Below are 19,361 nucleotides of genomic sequence, written 5' to 3'. Positions count from 1 at the left end.
ATACTAGGTAATTTATTCATCCACCAATAGGAGGTTTATTGAATGGTCAATCCAGGATGGATTGATTGCTCTTTTTGTCTTCAAGTGTGAGATATTCTAGAAAGTCCACAAAAAATACCATAGTTATCAATGGAGCCCCTTAAAAATGCTAAAGACAAAATTGTACTGAGGAAAAACCCAAAAGATCTAGGGAAGCCAGGCTTACTCCAAGAATACAGGATTTGATATGCACATTCAGTAAATATGTTTATAAACTAGTTCTATGACATCTTGCAAAGTCCCTGAGCATTTTCTCCAAATCATGTTATAATTTAAAATATGATATTTTAATTGGCTCATTTGATTAAGAGGCTTCTCTCTCAGTTCTCAGTTCCTTTTGTGCATGATAGTGGATGTGTAAGATGGTGTGAATGGTAAAACTGACTTACAAAGAGGTCATTCATTAAACATTTATTAACAGTTTACTATGTGTAGAGTACCTTGAGAGGATGGGGTTCTGTTATGGATTATGCATATAGAAAAGGTATTATAGAAAGGTACTTTCTTATAGAAAGGTGCTATAATAAAAGTACATATAGTTGTTTTCCTCATAGTTAATAGAAAAATATTTTTCATTTAATTCCAAATAGGAAGGATGACTATTACCTGATAATAATAAAGTTTAGAAAAAATTTTAAAAAAATTTTAATTTTTAAAAATACCTCTATAAAGAGAAATACTGTTCTCTGACTAAATTGTTCTCTAATTCTGTACTCTAATTGAAAATACAATTTCTTGTTACTTTTTCATGCTAATTTTAATGTTATCGCTATGGAAATAGTTTTGATTTTAAAATGTATCACATAATTTAGAATCTTTTAATAATCACTTTGGATTAAACATTTTCATTATTTCTAAATTTGAGGGGTTTTTTGTTTCTCTTAAAATTCCTTCTCTCTTCCCCAATTAAAAGTAAAAAGTATTGTTCAATATTTTATCTGAATACTGGTGGCATTTCTAAAGGTGTTACAAAGTACTAGATTGAGGCCACAAAGGTATATCAATATGCTGTCTAAAAAAAAACAGGTTGAGAGACATTGTGGATAGTAAGGGTTTTAGGGTCTTGATCCATGGGCTCCAAGTAAAAGAGAACCCAGTGGGGATTCAACCTGGGCTAGCATCTCACTTCTGCTACTAGTAACCATCTGTAAGAACACAGGCAAGTCACTTCCCTGGTCTGAACCTCCATTTCTTCATTTGTAAAAGAAGCAACTTGAACTACACCTGATGGCCAACATCCCTTTCAGTTCTAAATCAGGATAATAGATTTAGGGCTGACCATCTAGGCCATTTAGTCCAAATTCCTCTTTTCAGAGGTGTGGAAAACAAAGCCTGCCAAGTTCATAAATAGGAAGCAGCAGGACCTACTTTCCAATAAAACTCCTCTGACCCTAAATCCTTACACTTTTCCCACTGTCTCCTATATTCCAATGAAATACTGTCTCCAAAATCCTTTGCCCTTCCCAATATGCATATTCCTTTATCCCATTAGCTCAAAAGGGAATCATTAACCCTTTGGCACTTTTCCATTAAAAACTTGCCCCAGCTTCTAGAAAAGGGGTCAAAGCTATAGGCAACTTGCTTGGAGTTTGAAATGAAAGTGCTGAAGTGAGGTATTGTCTTCATAATATCATCCACAGCAAAGGAGTCACTGAGATGTGGGAAATAGGAGTTCAGACAGACAACCACCATTGATCCTGATGTGGCATCACCCTAGGATTCCAGGGGAGGACATGTTTGAACTGGGCTTTCTGCCCACCTCCCAAATCCCATAATCTAGAAACACGAGGGGGATTTGAGAACTGTGAATTTTGTTCAAAAGGCTAGAGGAGATATAGTTCTAAAAAGATTATAAATGGCTCAGTCCAGGCAGTCCCATCCACCCTCCACTGAATGCTTGGCAGAAGTTTCTATTTTGCCAATGATGAAATCTCATTGGTCAATTAAGATTAAAACATCAGGGATTTAGCCTAAATTCTGTGGTAGTGGGTGGAATTTAGGGAGGGGATTTTTGTAGTGGATCCCATTCATTAATTAGCTCTGAGCTAGAGCCTCCTAGAACCTTAACTGCTAGTATGTTTTTAGAAAATTGTTTTTTCCTTCTCCCACAGACCTGTACTCCCCTGGGGGGGGGGGCTTCTCTTCTAAATGAGAATCATTTATATGCAGAATTTTATTTTTTTTAAAAAATGCTCCCTTTCTGACACAGTGCAAACACCTGCTGTCTGATTTAATTTAGGTTTCCATCATCTTTTCTTCTAGGTATGAATTAACTATCCTATTTTCTCTAAGACATTAAGTAGATAGACACTTTTTTTTTTACTATTTGTGAATGTGTAAGTGAAAAAAAAATCCCAAATCACTGCAAATTTCAAAATATGCCTCATTAAATTGAAATAGCATTTTGAAAAGTAATTAAAGGAGACAACCCCCCCCAATTAAACTTGCAATCATTGGAGGAGAAACTGGAATTCGGCATCAATCATTAATACAAGTCGATCTGTCTTATAATTTAAAGTGAAACACTTTGGCAAACCAGAGCTAATTTTGCCAACTCCTAAACCACTTTACAGTTTCGATGCAGACAAGCAACAGAAAACAAACTGGGGGGGGGGGAGAGAAATATTCCTCAACCACACCTTTATTCCTAATCCTTTGTGGGGAGTATGGCTAGAGACTGAAACCAGTGTCAAAGATGAATGGTACAACTTTTGTCTTTGAAAGGCAAGATTGAAGTGTGGGAATTTTACTCAAAAAAGGGACTTTAATTAAAACATGGATTTTTCTGCCTGAAATCGAGGCCTTAAGCAGAAGCAAAACACAACATACTTGAGAATGCCAGACCTTCAAGAAAACCTCTCCTCCATCCCCTTTCTCTAAGCTTCATTTCAAATAAGCCCATTTCAATAGCTTTTTTTCTTAAAAACCTAGAACCTGATTCCAATCCTAATATTGCTCACAAATGTTCACTTTCACTCCCCTAAAAAAGAGATCGATCTGCTCACTCTGTAAGTAGGTCTAGAAATAACAGTTCAGTGCTTACAGTGTTTCCTTTGCTAGGATATGGGGGGGGGGGAATATGAAAAATCAGGGTCAAGTAAACATACTCAACCCTTGGCAGACAATTAATGCTTGTTAATTATATGTCTTCTTGGAATATTTGTCCTGGCGGAGCCTATATGTATGTATTGGGAGAACGGGGAGGGAAAAGTGGAACACAGAATTCTTAAAGAAGTCTGGAAACATCTTTCTATACTTTCTATTTGCTTTTCAAAGCGTATTGATTCCCAAGACTGATAGAATGCGGCAATGCTTTCTTTTCGGCCTTTGGAAACCAGGATCAGTTCCAATTGTCCATCTCTAGACCTGTGGTGTTCTGATTTTAACGCCCATCACACAATCAGTACCTCCTGGGAACAATACCTGGCTATGAGATCAGAAGAATGCATCTATATTGTTGTGCATATCTGATTTTTAAGGTTTTACTTATTTTGAGTTTTACAATTTTTCCCCTAATCTTACTTCCCTCTCCCCACCCCCCACGGAAGGCAATTTGCCAGTCTTTACAATTGCTTCCATGGTATACAGTGATTCAAATTGAATGTGATGAGAGAGAAATCATATCCTTAAGGAAGAACCATAAAGTATAAGAGATAGCAGGATCAGACAATACTATATCAGGTTTTTTTTTCCCCCTAAATTAAAGGTCTTTGTTCAAACTCCACAGTTCTTTCTCTGGATACAGATGGTATTCTCCATTGCAGACAGCCCCAAATTGCCTCTGACTGTTGCACTGATGGAATGAGCGAGTCCATCAAGGTTGATCATCGCCCCCATGTGTGCATATCTAATATTAATAACAATAAGCTGGTGCAATGGGCAGAACTCTGAACTTGGGAGCTTAACTCTCCTATGGTGCCCTGGACGCAGGGAAATGTATGTTATGGGCAGCTGACTTCACTTTCCGATTATCGGTCAACCCAAGTAAATTGGGAAGACGTTCATTTAATGCGGCCCCACATGCTTCAGAAATTGGGGGAAGACTGTGGGAACAGACAAAATACGTCCACCCCCCTGTCCCACCCCGCCTTCCTCCCCCTCCTCCCCTCGGTTCGCGTCTATTGGGAAGCGGGATTTTCCTTTTTTTGCTGGATGAGGCTCTAATGGGACTATGACGCGTCTGTAGGATGAACAAAAGTGACTGGCAAGAAGGGGTGACAGGGACAGGGCGCGCTCCCGGCAGACAGGGGATTGGGGAGGGGGGGGACACAAAACAAAAACAAACACAAAACCCTCCGGCCTCGAAGGATAATGGGGAACCCAGCCCCCTCGGCTCCTCGCCTCCCCGGACCTCTTCATCTTCCAGGTAAGATGAATGTCCCCCCATCCATCATCATCCCCCCCCCCCCCCCCCCCCCCCCGGGGAGCCGGGAATTTGCTCAGTGGCTGAAACTTATTAGGCTCAGACTGGGCGGCTTTGTTGACCTGTCTGAAGCTTTCCATTGTGAGCTTTGTCCCCGGGCCTGAGACATTTACATAATGGATTAGCATGTAACTCGGTGCGAGGCCGCGGAGCTCCGCCACTAGTGGATTGTGGTCACAATCCTGGTTCCCCGGCAGCCTTCCCTTCCCTCCCCTTCCCTCCCGCACCACCTCCAGCTACCTGCCGCCTTTTGAGAATGCAGATGTAGCCGCAAAAGACATCCTTGGGTCTGAGCGCCGGCTTCCGCCCGGGGTAGTTCTTGGGGCCTCAAGTCTCACAAACCACCGCCTTCCCTTGCACCTTTCAACTGGAGCGGGTTTTTTTTTTTTTTTTAAGGAAAACTCTCAAATTTGGTTGCTTTCCGAGCACCCGGAACCCTATGCGTAACGGTTCCTGGAAGGTAGTACTAAGTGTCAATTTGAAAATCTTAGGGAAACAGTCCTTCATTTAGAAAATGGCCAATACAATAGGAGCGTGTGTATTCAAGTTTTCTGATTTTTAACGCCCATCACACGATCCTGGGACCAACACCTGGCTATGAGATCAGAAGAGGAGTTGAATGCACCTATATTGTTGTGCACGTCTAATATCATAGCAACAAGAGGCAAGCTGGTGCAATGGGCAGAACTCTGAACTTGGGAGCTTAACTCTGTTGTGTAACCTGTTAACCCGTGTGTCTTGGACTTCATCGCTTCTCTTCATTACACCTCAGTTTCCCCCGCCTGGAAAGGCAAATGGTTTGAATGACCTCTAGGTTTCCCTTTCCCTCCAGATTTTAAGAAGTGATGCGAAATTCATGGGAACTCTAAAGTTGGGAGATGTGAAAGTGTGCAGAAATCCTTGTACCAAGCAACCTTAACTACTTCTTGACAGAATTAGAATAATAGTTTATTTAGGAGAGAGAGACAGACAGACAGACAGAATTAGAATAATAGTTTATTTAGGAGAGAGAGAGAGAGAGAGAGAGAGAGAGAGAGAGAGAGAGAGAGAGAGAGAGAGAGAGAGAGAGAGAGAGAATTAGAATAATAGTTTGTTTTGGGGAGAGAGAGAGAGAGAGAGAGAGAGCGCAATAGTTCAGTGTCCCGACAATTCTATTATCTAATAGGCTTCATCACCGGCAGAAGATGGTACCAAAGCACAGCGCCTGAAGAGGGTGACTCAGAAGGAAAGGCCAAGTTGGCTTTGGTCTGTCTGGTCGTTTGTCCCCTCTGGCGCAGCGACTTGCCCACGTCACCCCAGTAAGTAAGCAAGCACAGCCGAAGGCATTCTTTGCCTCGACCCCACACTTTTTCTCTTTTTTCACGATTCAGAAGCCACTGCGTCCAGCCTGGGCGGGGGGGGGGGGGGGGGGGCGAGGAAGGGTCCCGACTCCGAGGCAGCCCGAAGAGAACTCGGCATCATCCTTCTCCTAGAAGGAGTCTGGCCCCGCCCCCTCGCTCCGCCGGGCACCACACGGTCTCCCCTCACCCAATCAGGACGCGCTTTTCGCATTGTGACGGCCTTCGAGCCCCGCCCCCCCAGCCCGGGATAAAAGGCGCGGGCCGAAGGCAGCGCCAATCAGCGCGGCGCCCGCTGCGGGGACGGCCTCACCTTCCAGGTGCGCTCCTCCTCCCTGTCCTGCCGCAGCCGCGCAGCCTCCCGCCCCGCTCGGCCGCGCCGCGCTCCGGGGCCAGGAGGAGGAGCAGCAGCAGCCGGGGCGGCGGCGGGCCGCAGGTGGCCCGGGCGGCCCGGCTCGGCGGCCCAGGTGGCCCGCGCGGCCCGGCTCGGCGGCCCAGGTGGCCCGCGCGGCCCGGCTCGGCGGCCCGGCTCCGCGCCCCAGGTGGCCCGCGCGGCCCGGCTCCGCGCTCCAGGAGCGCTCGCTCTCTCTCTCTCTCTCTCTCTCTCTCTCTCTCTGTCTCTCCCGGTCACAGGATGAAGAACCCGATGCTGGAGGCGGTGTCGCTGCTCCTGGAAAAGCTGCTTCTCCTCTCCAATCTCAAACTGTTCAGCTGGAGCGCGGCCCCCGGGGAAGAGCAGCAGCCCAAGCCGCCGCCGCCGGCCAAGGGCAGCTTCCACGACGCCGGCTCCTTCCTCCGCGGCGACGTGCTGGAGGTGCCCCGGACGCATCTGACCCACTACGGCATCTACCTGGGGGACAACCAGGTGGCCCACCTGATGCCCGACATCCTGCTGGCGCTGACCGACGACAAGCTGCTGACCCAGAGGGTGGTGTCCAACAAGAGGCTGATCCTGGGGGTCATCGGCAAGGTGGCCAGCATCCGGGTGGACACGGTGGAGGACTTCGCCTACGGCGCGAACATTCTGGTCAACCACTTGGACCAGTCGCTGCAGAAGAAGGCGCTGGGCAACGAGGAGGTGGCGCGCCGGGCAGAGAAGCTGCTGGGCCTGACCTCCTATAGCCTCCTGTGGAACAACTGCGAGCACTTTGTGACCTACTGTAGATACGGTGCCCCAGTCAGCCCCCAGGCGGACAAGGTAAAGGCGGCCACACGCAGCGAGCTCGGAGGGGGCGCCGGGGGGACCCTGCGGCCCCTGGCTTCCCTGCCACAAAACCCCTTAAAAAAAAGAAGCACTCACCGAAACCCCCTCCCCAGTAGCCACGGTTCGCAGAGTCTGTCTCCTTGCTCCTAGAGAGGGGAGACCCAAGTTCAAAGAGAAGTCCCCCGAACGGGAACTCTAAAGCCGACTGATGCTAAGCGCGGGTCCAGGCGCCAGCCTAGCTGCTAGCTTCTCCTCAGGCCCTGGTGTCCACCCACGACACGGTCCAATGACACACCGGCAATGTGACTTCGGGCCACGAGCATTCTGTCACCCTGACATTGCACCTTTTCCAGGAAATAAGGCTGGAAAAAGAAGGAAGTCCTAGTTTATATATTCTAGGGTTTTTTTTTTAACCCTTTAAAATTTGCTCTATGGAGCAAAATCGAGTTTTCTTCTCGGCAGAGTCTAAACTGCTTGTCAAACTCCTCCCCTCTTTTTTTTTTAACAGGGTCTAGCCACATGGTTGGGGGTGGCTGGTTTCGTTTGTTTCTGGGCTAGCCACCAAGCTGTTTATTCCTGTTAGAGGGTCCTGTCTCGACACTCCCCAAGAGTTAGTTTGACAGTTTGAGGCAGGTCCTTTGATGTTTAGATGCAGACACGGGGGGAGCTTGAAAATGAAGGCCAGATAACATGAAGCTTACAGAACTTCTAAATGATCAGTTTGGCCACAAAGCTCAAAACTGAGTGAATTTTTAAAAATCTCAGCCTGTGATAAACCTTAAGAAATTTTTAGGCTGCAAGCAAAAAGTTGCTAGGTGAAGGACAGGGCAACTTAACGCTATAATGTGAATTGCTGAAAATGAATAATCCTCTCCCTCCCCCTTTTTAAACACTTGCATGCTCAGACACGCTACATTAGCATCATCTTCCTGTCTTTTGCATATGATTAAAAACGTCAACAGAGTTGAAGAACAAATCTGAAGAGTTTAGGGCATTCTGAATTTTGATTTTTTATTCACAATATTTTAAAGAGGAAATTTCTTAAGATATGAGTGGTGTTGCTGCTCAGTTTCTTAGTTGGGTCCAGATACTAATAATACAGTGATTTAATAATCGCTTAATGGCAAATCGTTTTGACTCCCTTAAAAAATAATCAACCACTAATCTCCAAAAGCAATACAACTTTTTTTGTTTTTATTAGTTTTCTTTGATTATGGAAAGGTTCTGGTATATTTTTCCAAATAAAACGAAGGTACAGTACTGCATTGTGTGCAATGAAATGAAGTCACAACCTCACTAAAGTCTAGGTTTGGTTAGAAATGAATTTCACCACACTTAGCAATCCTGGCTCCAAAAGTATACAAAAGGAAACACGTCAGATTTATTTAGGAACCAACCATATAAATTATTACTCAAAGAGAGAACAGTATTTCTGTCTGGTAATTAGGAGTTACTCTTTATTGGAACATTCATGAATACTCTAGTTAGAAGAGCCTTCACAGACTATGGATTATATTAGGTGGTAAGGTTATTTAGTGCTACTGCACTAAATATAGTGCTCATGGTTGTGAACTTTATCTTCTCTTTCAAAAGAAGTGTTCTGATAGAAAATTCATTTTAAGAAGACGAAGAATAGTTAATAGGTACCTCAAATTTGTAGCACTTTTAGATCCTTCAGAACACCCCTATAAAAATGATGTTGATTCATCCTTGGAAGTTAAATGATTTTCCACCAGGCTCATATTGTGTATATATAGGGGAGAAGATACAAAACCTTATTACTCTACAGACTCCAAGTCTAACAGTTATTATAGAAGAAAAGGACAAATCTCTGTGTCTATCTCTTTCCTTCTCCCTGTCTCAGTGGAGACTATCTCCATAACTAACCATAGCTTTTCACAATTAAACTCTGCCAGGTTTTACAGACTTGGGAGAAAATTTTTAATTGCTTCAGCTGCTTAATACTTTTGTGGCTAAGAGGTTTTTGTCTTCAGGTGGAATAGTCTAACAAAAAAAGTTTGGCTACAGTACAGGGTGAGGTTTTTGTTTTGTTTAGTTTTTTGAAATCTTAATTCCTAATTTTATAATTCTAAGAAAGGTTTTTCCCAACGTGCAGCACTTAGAAAAGTAGGTCATGATCCAGAGGACTTGGGCTCTTTAGAAAAATTGTCAATCCTGAGTCCCTCAGTCCACCACGGACCTCCAAAACTATCCTTTTAGAATGAACAAAGAATTTTTAAAATTGCTCTAAAATGCATTATATTATATAAATACACATCAATGTAAAGATCTCAATCTATATGTTAACTGACTTTTTGAACTGATGGAGGAGTGGAGGGAGCTCAGTCCTGGGATTTTATTGTGTTAGAAAACTGCCCTGAGAGAAAGGTTAAATGAGTGATTTGCCTTAGGGTCACTCAGGTAACATGTGAGAGACTCAGGGGTTCTTGAACAGGGGTCTAATTTAATTTTGAAAAATTAGTTTGGTAACTTGTACTGAAATATATTGATTCCCTTTATGTATTTATGTATCCTGTGTATTTAGTGCACTTAATATTTTTTAGAAGAGTATTCACAAGCTTTTCAAGACTGTCAAAAAAAAAGTCTCAGGATAAAAAAAGAAGCTTAAGTTCCCATGAGTTAGAGTAAGGACTTGAAAATCAGGTCTTTCCCACTCCAAGGTAGTCTTTATCCATAAGTTAGAAGTACTAAAATAGGGTTATTTTATAATAAAAGTATAGTATTTTTCTTTACATTTTAATTTTGATTCAAGGAATGTCTAAACACAATTTTCTGTAAAGTCTCAAAATGAATTCATTAGCTTAGAAACCTTAAGCTTATGAATTCACAAAATTTTAGGAGTAAAACTTTGGTGCCGAAAAATTATTTTCTGGTATTTTTTCATGTTTCTCCTATGTAGAAGTAATGCATCTTGAGTTTTTCCAGAGTTAATAAAATCATCCAGTTAGCCATTTATAACATATAATTTATTTCTGAATCTTATTTTCTTTTTTGGGTATTACTGTTTGATGGTGCATTCTCCCATATATTTATGTTATAATCTGTAAAATGAAGTGGGGTAAATTTTGACATCACTGTTTTCTGAAAAATAGCTAGAAGATGTTTGTGTTTAATATGCAAGATATTGGTAGTTTTCCCTCTACGCATTCCTGAGTGTGTTGAGTTTGTAGTAACTTAAAAGTAGAATTTAAGGGGCATTTATATCATGCAAGACTCATTGAACACAGGGACTGTTTTCATTTTTGCCTTTATAGCCTTGGCAGAGTACATAAAAAGCACACTAGGGAGCCCTTAATAAATTTTGTCGAATTTAATTGATACGCCTTATGGAGCTTAGAATTTAATTTTAAAATCTCAATCCTTCCCCAAATTGATGGCTTCATCGAATAAGTAGGAAATGAGTACTTGGAAAAAAATTTTATTTAACATTCCTAATGCCTTTAAGAAAAAACTCTTAAAAAATCTTTTTTTCATTTTTATTTTTCAGTTTTGTGAGAATGTGAAGATAATAATCCGGGACCAGAGAAGTGTCCTTGCTTCAGCCATCCTGGGATTGGCATCAATAGTCTGCCTAGGCTTGGCACCCCATACTACACTTCCTGCTATTTTTATTCCATTCTGCTTATGGATGGCTGGCTAAACATATACCAACCTTGTGACAGTGTGTGTATTCTAAATCTATGATATATTTATAGAGCACAAATCAGTATAAGCATTGTGTAAAGGAAAAAAAATGTGACCTGTAATATTGTGTTCTGGATAAAGATGTGATTAAGAATCACACCAAGTGCTTACTGTGTAAAGCCAAAGAGCCAGGCTGGCTTTCTGAATCTTTTTTCAGGCAGCTAAGTTGGTAAAGCACCTTCCAAACCTTGGAACGACGGCATCTCGTGACCAAGTATAGTCTACGATCTCTTCCCAAGCGAGACATGACAACACAGGAGAGCACTAGTCATAGTATGGGTTTTTCTTCTTGCTCTTTCATTACTTTGTCAGGTCTACATTTGAGGGTGAAGAAGGTTTTTGATGTTTTTGAGTGTAAACTGTTACTCTCGTTACTGTTGTAAGTTCAACGTAGGTTATATGAATGAGACAGGATAATAAACTAAAAAAACCATTCCCCTGATTCAGAAGGAAATGCCCATATGTTTTTCATTATGTTTTCTTTTCTGTTAAGTGTCCCTGCAGTCAATTGAAATCACTTGAGCTTGACAAAGGATGTAAGTTTGAAGTAATTTGGTAAGAAGGCCTTTAAATAAAGCATGCCAACGTCTCAGAGGGAAGATGAACCTTCAGGATGTAGCTTGTTTGTCCTTCTCATAAAAGAACCAAGATGGAAACAATTTGGTGGAAAATTGATAGCTGATCACCTTCATAAAGATCCTTTCTTGAACATTTTGTTTAACCTGGATAACAAGTCCTGTTGTTTGGTGGTTTTCAGTGGACTCTTTGGGGACCACATTTGGGGTTTTCTTAGCAAAGATACTGCATTTGCCATTTTCCATTGTCTTCTCCAGCTCATTTTCTAGATGAGGAAACCGAGGTAAACAGGGTTAAGTGACTTGCCCAGGGTCACACAACTGGTAAATATCTGAGGCAAGATATAAACCCAGGAATTTGAGTCGTCTTCATTCCAGGCCCAGCTTGTACTGGGCTAGCTATTAAAAACATTTATATCATGCCCCTTGTCATTTTAAAAATAACAAAAAGCCCTTCTCATTCAGAATTCTATTTCCCCAGTTCTTGTTCCTCAGTATTTTTTTATTAACTTATTTTTTAAATGCCACAGCAAAGGTAAAATAGCAGAGCTCTGTGTGAAATGGACTAGGTCTGAAGTATTTACTAGGATTGGTGCCAGTTTGAGAAAATCAGGGTGTTTTTGTGGATGAGTTTGAGTGAGAGATGGTCTTAGTAAAACAGTCATCTGGATATTTTTGCTAGATTTGTAACACTAATAATGAATTCCTCAACTTTGACTGGGTTTCTCCCTTAGAAATGTCTGCTTGAAGGAAGCATTAAAAGTGGTTAGTTTGCAAATTGCTGATTGAGTCATGTAATTACTGGATCTTTGGTTAGTAAGTAGTGCTAGAAATAAGCAAAAAAATTTAAAAAAAGACTTTTTAAAAAAAATCTTGTCCCAGACACTAATTTGTGTACAATTTTGATTCTGAGTTATTAAAAATAAAAACTGTAAAGATGAAGTGGGAGGTTCCACTGAATGTGTTCTATGTTGAACTTCTGACCATTAAATCAACATCTTAAGATGTTAATTATGTATGTGCATAAGCAGTGGTCACAAGAATTCCACTGGTGGTTGGTGATTTACTTTATATATAACATGTGGTAACTGTAGCAATTGTGTATAATTAAATAAAAATTCATTTTTAAAATGTGGTCTTAGAGTGGCTATTCTCTGCTTCCTGAAGTTCTGTCAAATCTGCTTAATGTTTATATTAGAATAAAAAAGGATGCACACTGAAGCATTAAGCAAGCTATTAGGGAGGATCTCTGGGTGATCTTATCCTATTGATGTGGGTGTTTGTTTATGCAAACTTGGAAGGTGGGATCCTGGGTGGGGTTGGGTGGAGATCAAGAAAGAAGAAAGGATTTGGCAAGCTAAGAATTGACCTAGGTCCCTGCCAAACAGTAGTGTGAAAAAGGGAAGGGGTGGGGTGTAGGAGAAGTGTATACGAATAAGTTCATTTTTATGTTATTTGCCAAAATAAAGTAGGGACAATATTTGTGGAAATGTTGCCTTTAGTCTCTCTGCCCCCTCCCCTTTTCTCCCCAAAAGGAAAGGATGGGAATTTTCCTGGTTTTTAAAACTAATCTATGACCAAACAAAAGATGCCAAACAATGTAAAAGTCTTGATTTTTTTTCTCCCTAAATACTTTTTTCCTCTGATAATGAACCACCCTTGTGCCCTATTGACTTCTGGTTGGTATCCCTGCCTCATTTTTTCATACTCCAGTGCATCCTCCATTCACCTATCAAACTGATCTTCCTAAAGGCTGGTTCCACATTATCACACACACACACACACACACACACACACACTTCCTCAATTTACTAACCTTCAGTGGCTTCCTGAAATTAACTCCTAGATCAAAAGGAAAAATTCTGATTGGTTTTTTAAATAAGCCCCTTGAAACTGGGTCCTTTTCCAGGACTCTAGTTTTTGGACATTTAATATCTTTCCACATACTGTGCCATCCAGGCCTCCTTGCTTGATCCTCTCATGAACAATACAATTTGAAACATTTTTATTGATATCCCCATACCTAGAGGATATGGATATCTCTACCTCCTGGATTCCTGGTGTCTTTTTAAGTCCCACCTAAGTCCTACCTTCTGTAGGAAATCTCTTGCAGGTTTCTTCAATCGGTATTTTTCCCTCTGAGACTACTCCCAATTTATCTAGTATATATCTTGGTTGCAGAATGGTTTCCATATTTTCTCATTAGACTGAGCTAGAGAGCAAGGAGAATTTCACTACCTTCCCCCAAACCCTTTTTATCTTAAAACAGTGTCGAGGAAATAACAGTTGCCTAATAAATGCTGGTTGATTCAGTGTGGAGAAAACATCCTCTAGGCCATCAACGATATGAACTTTAGAGCAGTGTGTGATGAAAGTACCATTACTTTCAGGAAGTTATCCTTCCTGACCAGGAGTAGATGATAGATCAGAAGATACCACAGGACATCTCCACAACCCTTTTCTCTCATGATAGGGGTTGGTGGTTGTGTGTAAGTATATGTATGAACACACATGTATTTTTAAACTCATGGTTGTCAAAATATATACTTGTCTAACTTTTGGAATGGTATTTGCTACACACACACACACACAAATATGTATATATGTATGTATATCCATTTAGAAAATGTTGGATACTAACAATATATCACAAAGATTAAATATTATGATCAGATGAGATTTATACCCTAATGCAGAATTGGTTCAATATTGGGAAAATTATCAACGTAATTGATTGTATCAATAAGAAAAAAAACCTAGCAAATGTAGAAAAAGCTTTTGGCAAAATACAACATTCATTCCTATAAGAAAAAAGCAACACTAGAATGAGCAGGAAAATGGATCTTTCCTTAAAATTAGTAGTTCAGTTGTGTCCAACTCTTCATGACTCTATGGACCATAGATTCTATTCTCCATTCTCTGGATGTCTGTCCAAGTTCATATTCATTGTTTCCATGATACTATCTACTTTGATATCTACCATCTCCTTTTCTATTTGCCTTCAATCTTTTCCAACATTAGAATCTTTTTGTAATCACCTGTGAACTTCTAGACGGAACAAACCACAACTGTGTATTGTATACCCAGTCTATCCTACTGATCCACACACTTATTTTTTAGCTGCTCCAGATTGTTTTGATGACTATTGTAATACAGTTGAGATCTATTACTGTTAGGCTGCCTTCCATCATACATACATACATACATACATACATACATACATATATATAATTTATTTAAAAATTTCCTTGAAATTTTTTCTTTTGGATAGATTTTTGTTATTTTTTTCCCCTAGTTCTATAGAATAAATTTTTGGCAGTTTGGAATGATCCTGAATTAGTAAATTCTTAGGTAGAATTGGCATTTTTATTATATTAACTTGGCCTCCCAAGAGTAATGAATATTTCTCCAATTTTTTTTTTTAGGTTTTTGCAAGGCAAATGGTAAGTGTTGAAAGAGAATATGGGAAAATTGGGATAGGAATGCATTGTTGGTTGGTGGAGTTGAAAGTGAGCTAACCATTTTGGAGAATAATTTGGAACCATGCTCAAAAGGCTGTGCAGATCCTTTGAATTCAGCATTACCACTACCAGGTCTGTAGCCCAAAGAGATCAAAGGAAAAAGGAAAAGGATCCACATGTACAAAAATATATTAATTTTCTGTGATATTGAAGAAGACTTATATGAACTGATATAAAGGGAAGGGAGCAGAACCAGAAGAATCTTGTACAAAGGAACTGAAATATTGTATGATAATCAGCTGGGAATGACAATAATTCAAGACAATATAAGGGAAAATGCTATCCACTACAGTGAAAGAACTGATGGAATTTGAATGCAGATTGAAGCATGATTTTTTTCACTTTCTTTTTACTCTTTTTAAAAAATTATGATATGGAAATATATTTTGTATGACTTTACATATATAAGTGATACCATATTTCTAACCTTTATAATTAGGGAGGGAATGGTAGGAAAGTGAAAGAGAAATCAAAACTCAAAAAATTTTTTTAAATGAATGTCAAATAAACTTGAAAAAAAATAAAAAAATTGCTTAGATATGCTTTTCATTAGCTTAATTAACAAATCAACTCAACATGTCGTTTCCTCTGAAATTTGGGTATGTAGACTAGAGTCAATGACTTCTTATATGTGATATTCAGCCTGAATCATCTTTTTTTTTGCTGAAGAGAATTTTGTTTTGAAATTAAAATATACCTTGATGAATTTTAACCTCTTGAGACCTATTGATTCTTTTATTTTTTTCAAGGCTATGGGGTTAAGTGACTTGCCCAAGGTCATACAGTTAAGTGATTAAGTGTGTGAGGCCAAATTTGAACTCACTCCAGGGCCAGTGCTCCAGGGCCAGTGCACCACCTAGCTGCCTCACTATTGATTCTTTTTTTTTTTTTTGCTTTTTTTTTTTAGGTTTTTGCAAGGCAAACCGGGCTAAGTGGCTTGCCCAAGGCCACACAGCTAGGTAATCACCAAGTGTCTGAGATGGAATTTGAACCCAGGTACTCCTGACTCCAGGGATTTGAACCCAGGTAATCCTGACTCCAGGGCTGGTGCTTTATCCACTACACCACCTAGCTGCCCCCACTATTGAGTCTTGATGGATGGCTTTCATACTTCTTAGTTAAATGAAAGTGAGAAACTGTGTAGAAAACTAAAGTTCTATTTCCTCAATCAAAATCTTAGAGGAAAGTTCTCAAGAAAGCTACATCCTATTGGGTAGCCTCTGAACCTTTTCCTTGTGTTAGGGCCAGGCTTAACATCAGCACCCTGTTAATTTGGGTTTGGTGTTGGGATGAAGTAAGGCATTGTAAAATCGATAAACTTGAAAAAAAAAAAAGAGACTTACTGTGATCTGCTCCAGCAAGAAGCTGAACAACCCCGAGCCAGTCAAAGAAGCAGAGTGCACGGGAGACCCTACCTCATCCTCCAGTATGCCAAGGTTCCCCATTGCTCCTTCTCCAACTCTTGACAGCAGCTGCACACACACCCTCTTTCACTGGTTCTGGCCAATGCAACAAATCCATCTACCCCTCTTGCATTCAGACTCTCCCAGTCGTCTTTTAAACTCATTGAGTTTAAAAGCAAACCTAGTGGTGACTAGGTGGCGCAGTGGATAGAACACTGGCCCTGGAGTCAGGAGTACCTGAGTTCAAATCCCACTTCAGACACATAATAATTACCTAGCTGTGTGGCCTTGGGCAAGCCACTTAACCCCATTGCCTTGCAAAAACTAAAAAAAAAAAAAAAAAAAAAAAAAAAAAAAAAGCAAGCCTAAAAATCCTTCTCAATTCCTGAGCCTTATTCTAATCACTTCTATCTCTCCTGCTGTTGCGCTGCTGGGGTTGCTTCCTCATCCCACTCCAAATGGCCTGGAAACCCTGCTTTTTCTCCACTAGCTGTTAGTATCATAAACTTTGAGAAGGAGGGGACTTTATAGGCCATTTAGGCTAATTTTCTCAATTTACAGGTGAGAAAACTGATTGACACTCCCAAGTTCACAAAGGTGACAGGATAGGTTCTTTGGTTAAAAATCTAATTCTTTTCCCACTATACCACACTGACTTAAACTATTTACCTCACTGTTCTTACTTCCTCTCTTCAAGGGAAATCTGGCTCTTCTCTTAAAGATACAACCTCCCTTAAAAATCCTCTCCCCAGCTGCCATTCCTCTCAGTTACCCTCATCCACTCCCCATCCTACCATACACACTGTCTCTGGAGTAGGAGCTCTTCCCCATGTTTACTTTCAATTCTTTTCCTCCTTTTTCTGTTGAGGTTCATTTAATCTCTGTAACACCATCTCCCTATCTTTATTATCCTTTATGGATCTCTCCAGATCATTCTCCCAACTTTTTCAGTGTATTTAGAATCATGCTCCACATTTTCACCTCTATCAACCCCTTTCTTTTATATATATTTATTAAAGATTTTATTTATTTTGAGTTTTACAATTTTCCCCCCATTTTACTTCCTTCCCCCCACCCCACCCCCATAGAAAGCAATTTGTCAGTCTTTACATTGTTTCCATGCTGTTCATTGATCCAAATTGAGTGCGATGAGAGAGAAATCATATCCTTAAGGAAGAAACAAAAAGTATAAGAGATAACAAGATCAGACAATAAGATATCAGGGTTTTTTTTTCCCTAAATTAAAGGGGTTGAACTGTGTTTAAACTCCACAGTTCTTTCTCTGGATACAGATGGTATTCTCCATTGCAGACAGCTCAAAACTGTCCCTGACTGTTGTACTGATGGAATGAGCAAGTCCTTCAAGGTTGAACATCACTCCCATGTTGCTGTTAGGGTGTACAGTGTTTTTCTGGTTCTGCTCATCTCACTCAGCATCAGTTCATGCAAATCCCTCCAAGCTTCCCTGAATTCCCGTCCCTCCTGGTTTCTAATAGAACAATAGTGTTCCATGACATACATATACCACAGTTTGCTAAGCCATTCCCCAGTTGAAGGACATTTATTTGATTTCCAATTCTTTGCCACCACAAACAGGGCTGCTATGAATATTTTTGTACAAGTGATGTTTTACCCTTTTTCATCATCTCTTCAGGGTATAGACCCAGTAGTGGTATTGCTGGATCAACGGGTATGCACATTTTTGTTGCCCTTTGGACGTAGTTCAAATGCAGATTGTATAAAAACTGAACTTCTGTTACATCATTTTAAAGAAATATATATATTTCATATAATACAATTACACATATATTACATTTATATCATAATAATATAACATACAATATAGCATATAATATAATATAATTCATATATCATATCATATTATTATACCTGTGTCTCCTCTGTACATCTTTCTATTTTATTCCATGTATTTTTAAAACACATTTTATTGATTTTTTGCATACAACTAGCTACCCAACAGCCCACCCAGCCTCCAAAATTACTCTTTCCCTATTTCAAAAAAATAAAGCAAAACAAATCAAGACATTTTAAGAATGCATATATTCCCCTAGTTCATTATCCTTCCTGTCAAGAGTATTATTAGGTTTTTCAATATTCATCTTTACCTCTTTTATCAACCTGAATCTCTAAATGATTTAATCAGATCCTTCAACTTTTCCAAATCCCAGTTTCTCTTTTTGTAAAATGGGAACACTATCTGTGGTACCTACCTTACAACATTTTTATGAGGATCAAATTAAATACTTATGTAAAAGGGTTTTTCAAATTATAAAGTATCGTATTAAAACCTAGCTATTTTAGTTTTGCAGGCACATCAGTCAATACCTTAGATATAGAACTCACCATCTTTCTCAGAATTGTGCTCCAAGACCAAAAACAGTGAAGTTCCATCATCTGATATCAGTTTCCTAGTCTATCTTTCTACTTTCTCACTCACTTGATTATTGACTTTATTATTATTCTATTATATCATTAGTAAGGACTTTTAAACTTATTGTGACTTTTGTTCCCTTGAGGTGGAATCAACCTTTAATGTCATTTTTGGTTTTCTACTTCAGTGTCTCCCTCTATTACCTTTGTTTTTTTTTTTTGCAAGGAAGTGCGGTTAAGTGACTTGCCCAAGGTCACCAGTTAGGTAATTAAGTGTGTGAGACTAGATTTGAACTCAAGTTCTCCTGACTCCAGGGCTAGTGCTCTATCCATTGTGCCACCTAGCTACCCCCCTCTATTACTTTTAAATTCCTTTTGCCAAAGATCTTCTATTTGAGCCTATCAGAGCCTTCATATCTGCCTAACTCATTTCTTTACTCTGGTTTCTGATTTCTGCACAATGCTGATGACAATCTTGAAGTAAGGCTGATTTCATGGGACTTAGTATATCACTGTTGGTGAGCAATCATCTAACTCTAAGCTTACTGCCCAGGAACTGTTCTATAAATTTAATTCTCTCTGACCATCAAAATCTTGATGGATCACTTATAGTAAGTGATCTAGTCTCTAACTGGGAAGAATAAGGCCATTTGATGAGAATTCTGTCAGTTCCTCCTTCCATAACCACAAACCACATCATTTTTTCTCTTCCAGTTAAGAAAGAAGTGATATCTCTATTACATTCTAAAGTAATTCTCTACTT

The 19,361-nt window shown here is 40.0% G+C and overlaps 1 protein-coding gene across 3 annotated transcripts; it reads left to right on the top strand.

Moving 5' to 3' along the window:
* The first annotated feature begins 4,149 nt into the window (after window positions 1–4,149).
* LRAT (lecithin retinol acyltransferase) lies at window positions 4,150–10,680 on the top strand. Of its 3 annotated transcripts, none has more exons than XM_074229092.1 (4): window positions 4,150–4,405; window positions 5,628–5,760; window positions 6,433–6,997; window positions 10,512–10,680. In XM_074229092.1, the coding sequence occupies exons 1-4, from the start codon at window positions 4,351–4,353 to the stop codon at window positions 10,662–10,664; spliced, it is 906 nt and encodes a 301-aa protein (XP_074085193.1). In that variant the 5' UTR covers window positions 4,150–4,350; the 3' UTR covers window positions 10,665–10,680. The 3 variants fall into 3 exon arrangements, with proteins under 3 accessions (XP_074085193.1, XP_074085194.1, XP_074085195.1); XM_074229093.1 differs by lacking the exon at window positions 4,150–4,405 and adding an exon at window positions 4,804–4,922; XM_074229094.1 differs by lacking the exons at window positions 4,150–4,405; window positions 5,628–5,760 and adding an exon at window positions 6,026–6,119.
* The last annotated feature ends 8,681 nt before the right edge of the window (window positions 10,681–19,361 follow it).

This window comes from Macrotis lagotis, chromosome 3 (assembly GCF_037893015.1).
Source record: "Macrotis lagotis isolate mMagLag1 chromosome 3, bilby.v1.9.chrom.fasta, whole genome shotgun sequence".
Lineage (NCBI taxonomy): Eukaryota > Metazoa > Chordata > Mammalia > Peramelemorphia > Peramelidae > Macrotis > Macrotis lagotis.
Note: the sequence above shows the minus strand (reverse complement) of the source record. Positions and strands in the feature narration are given on the sequence as shown.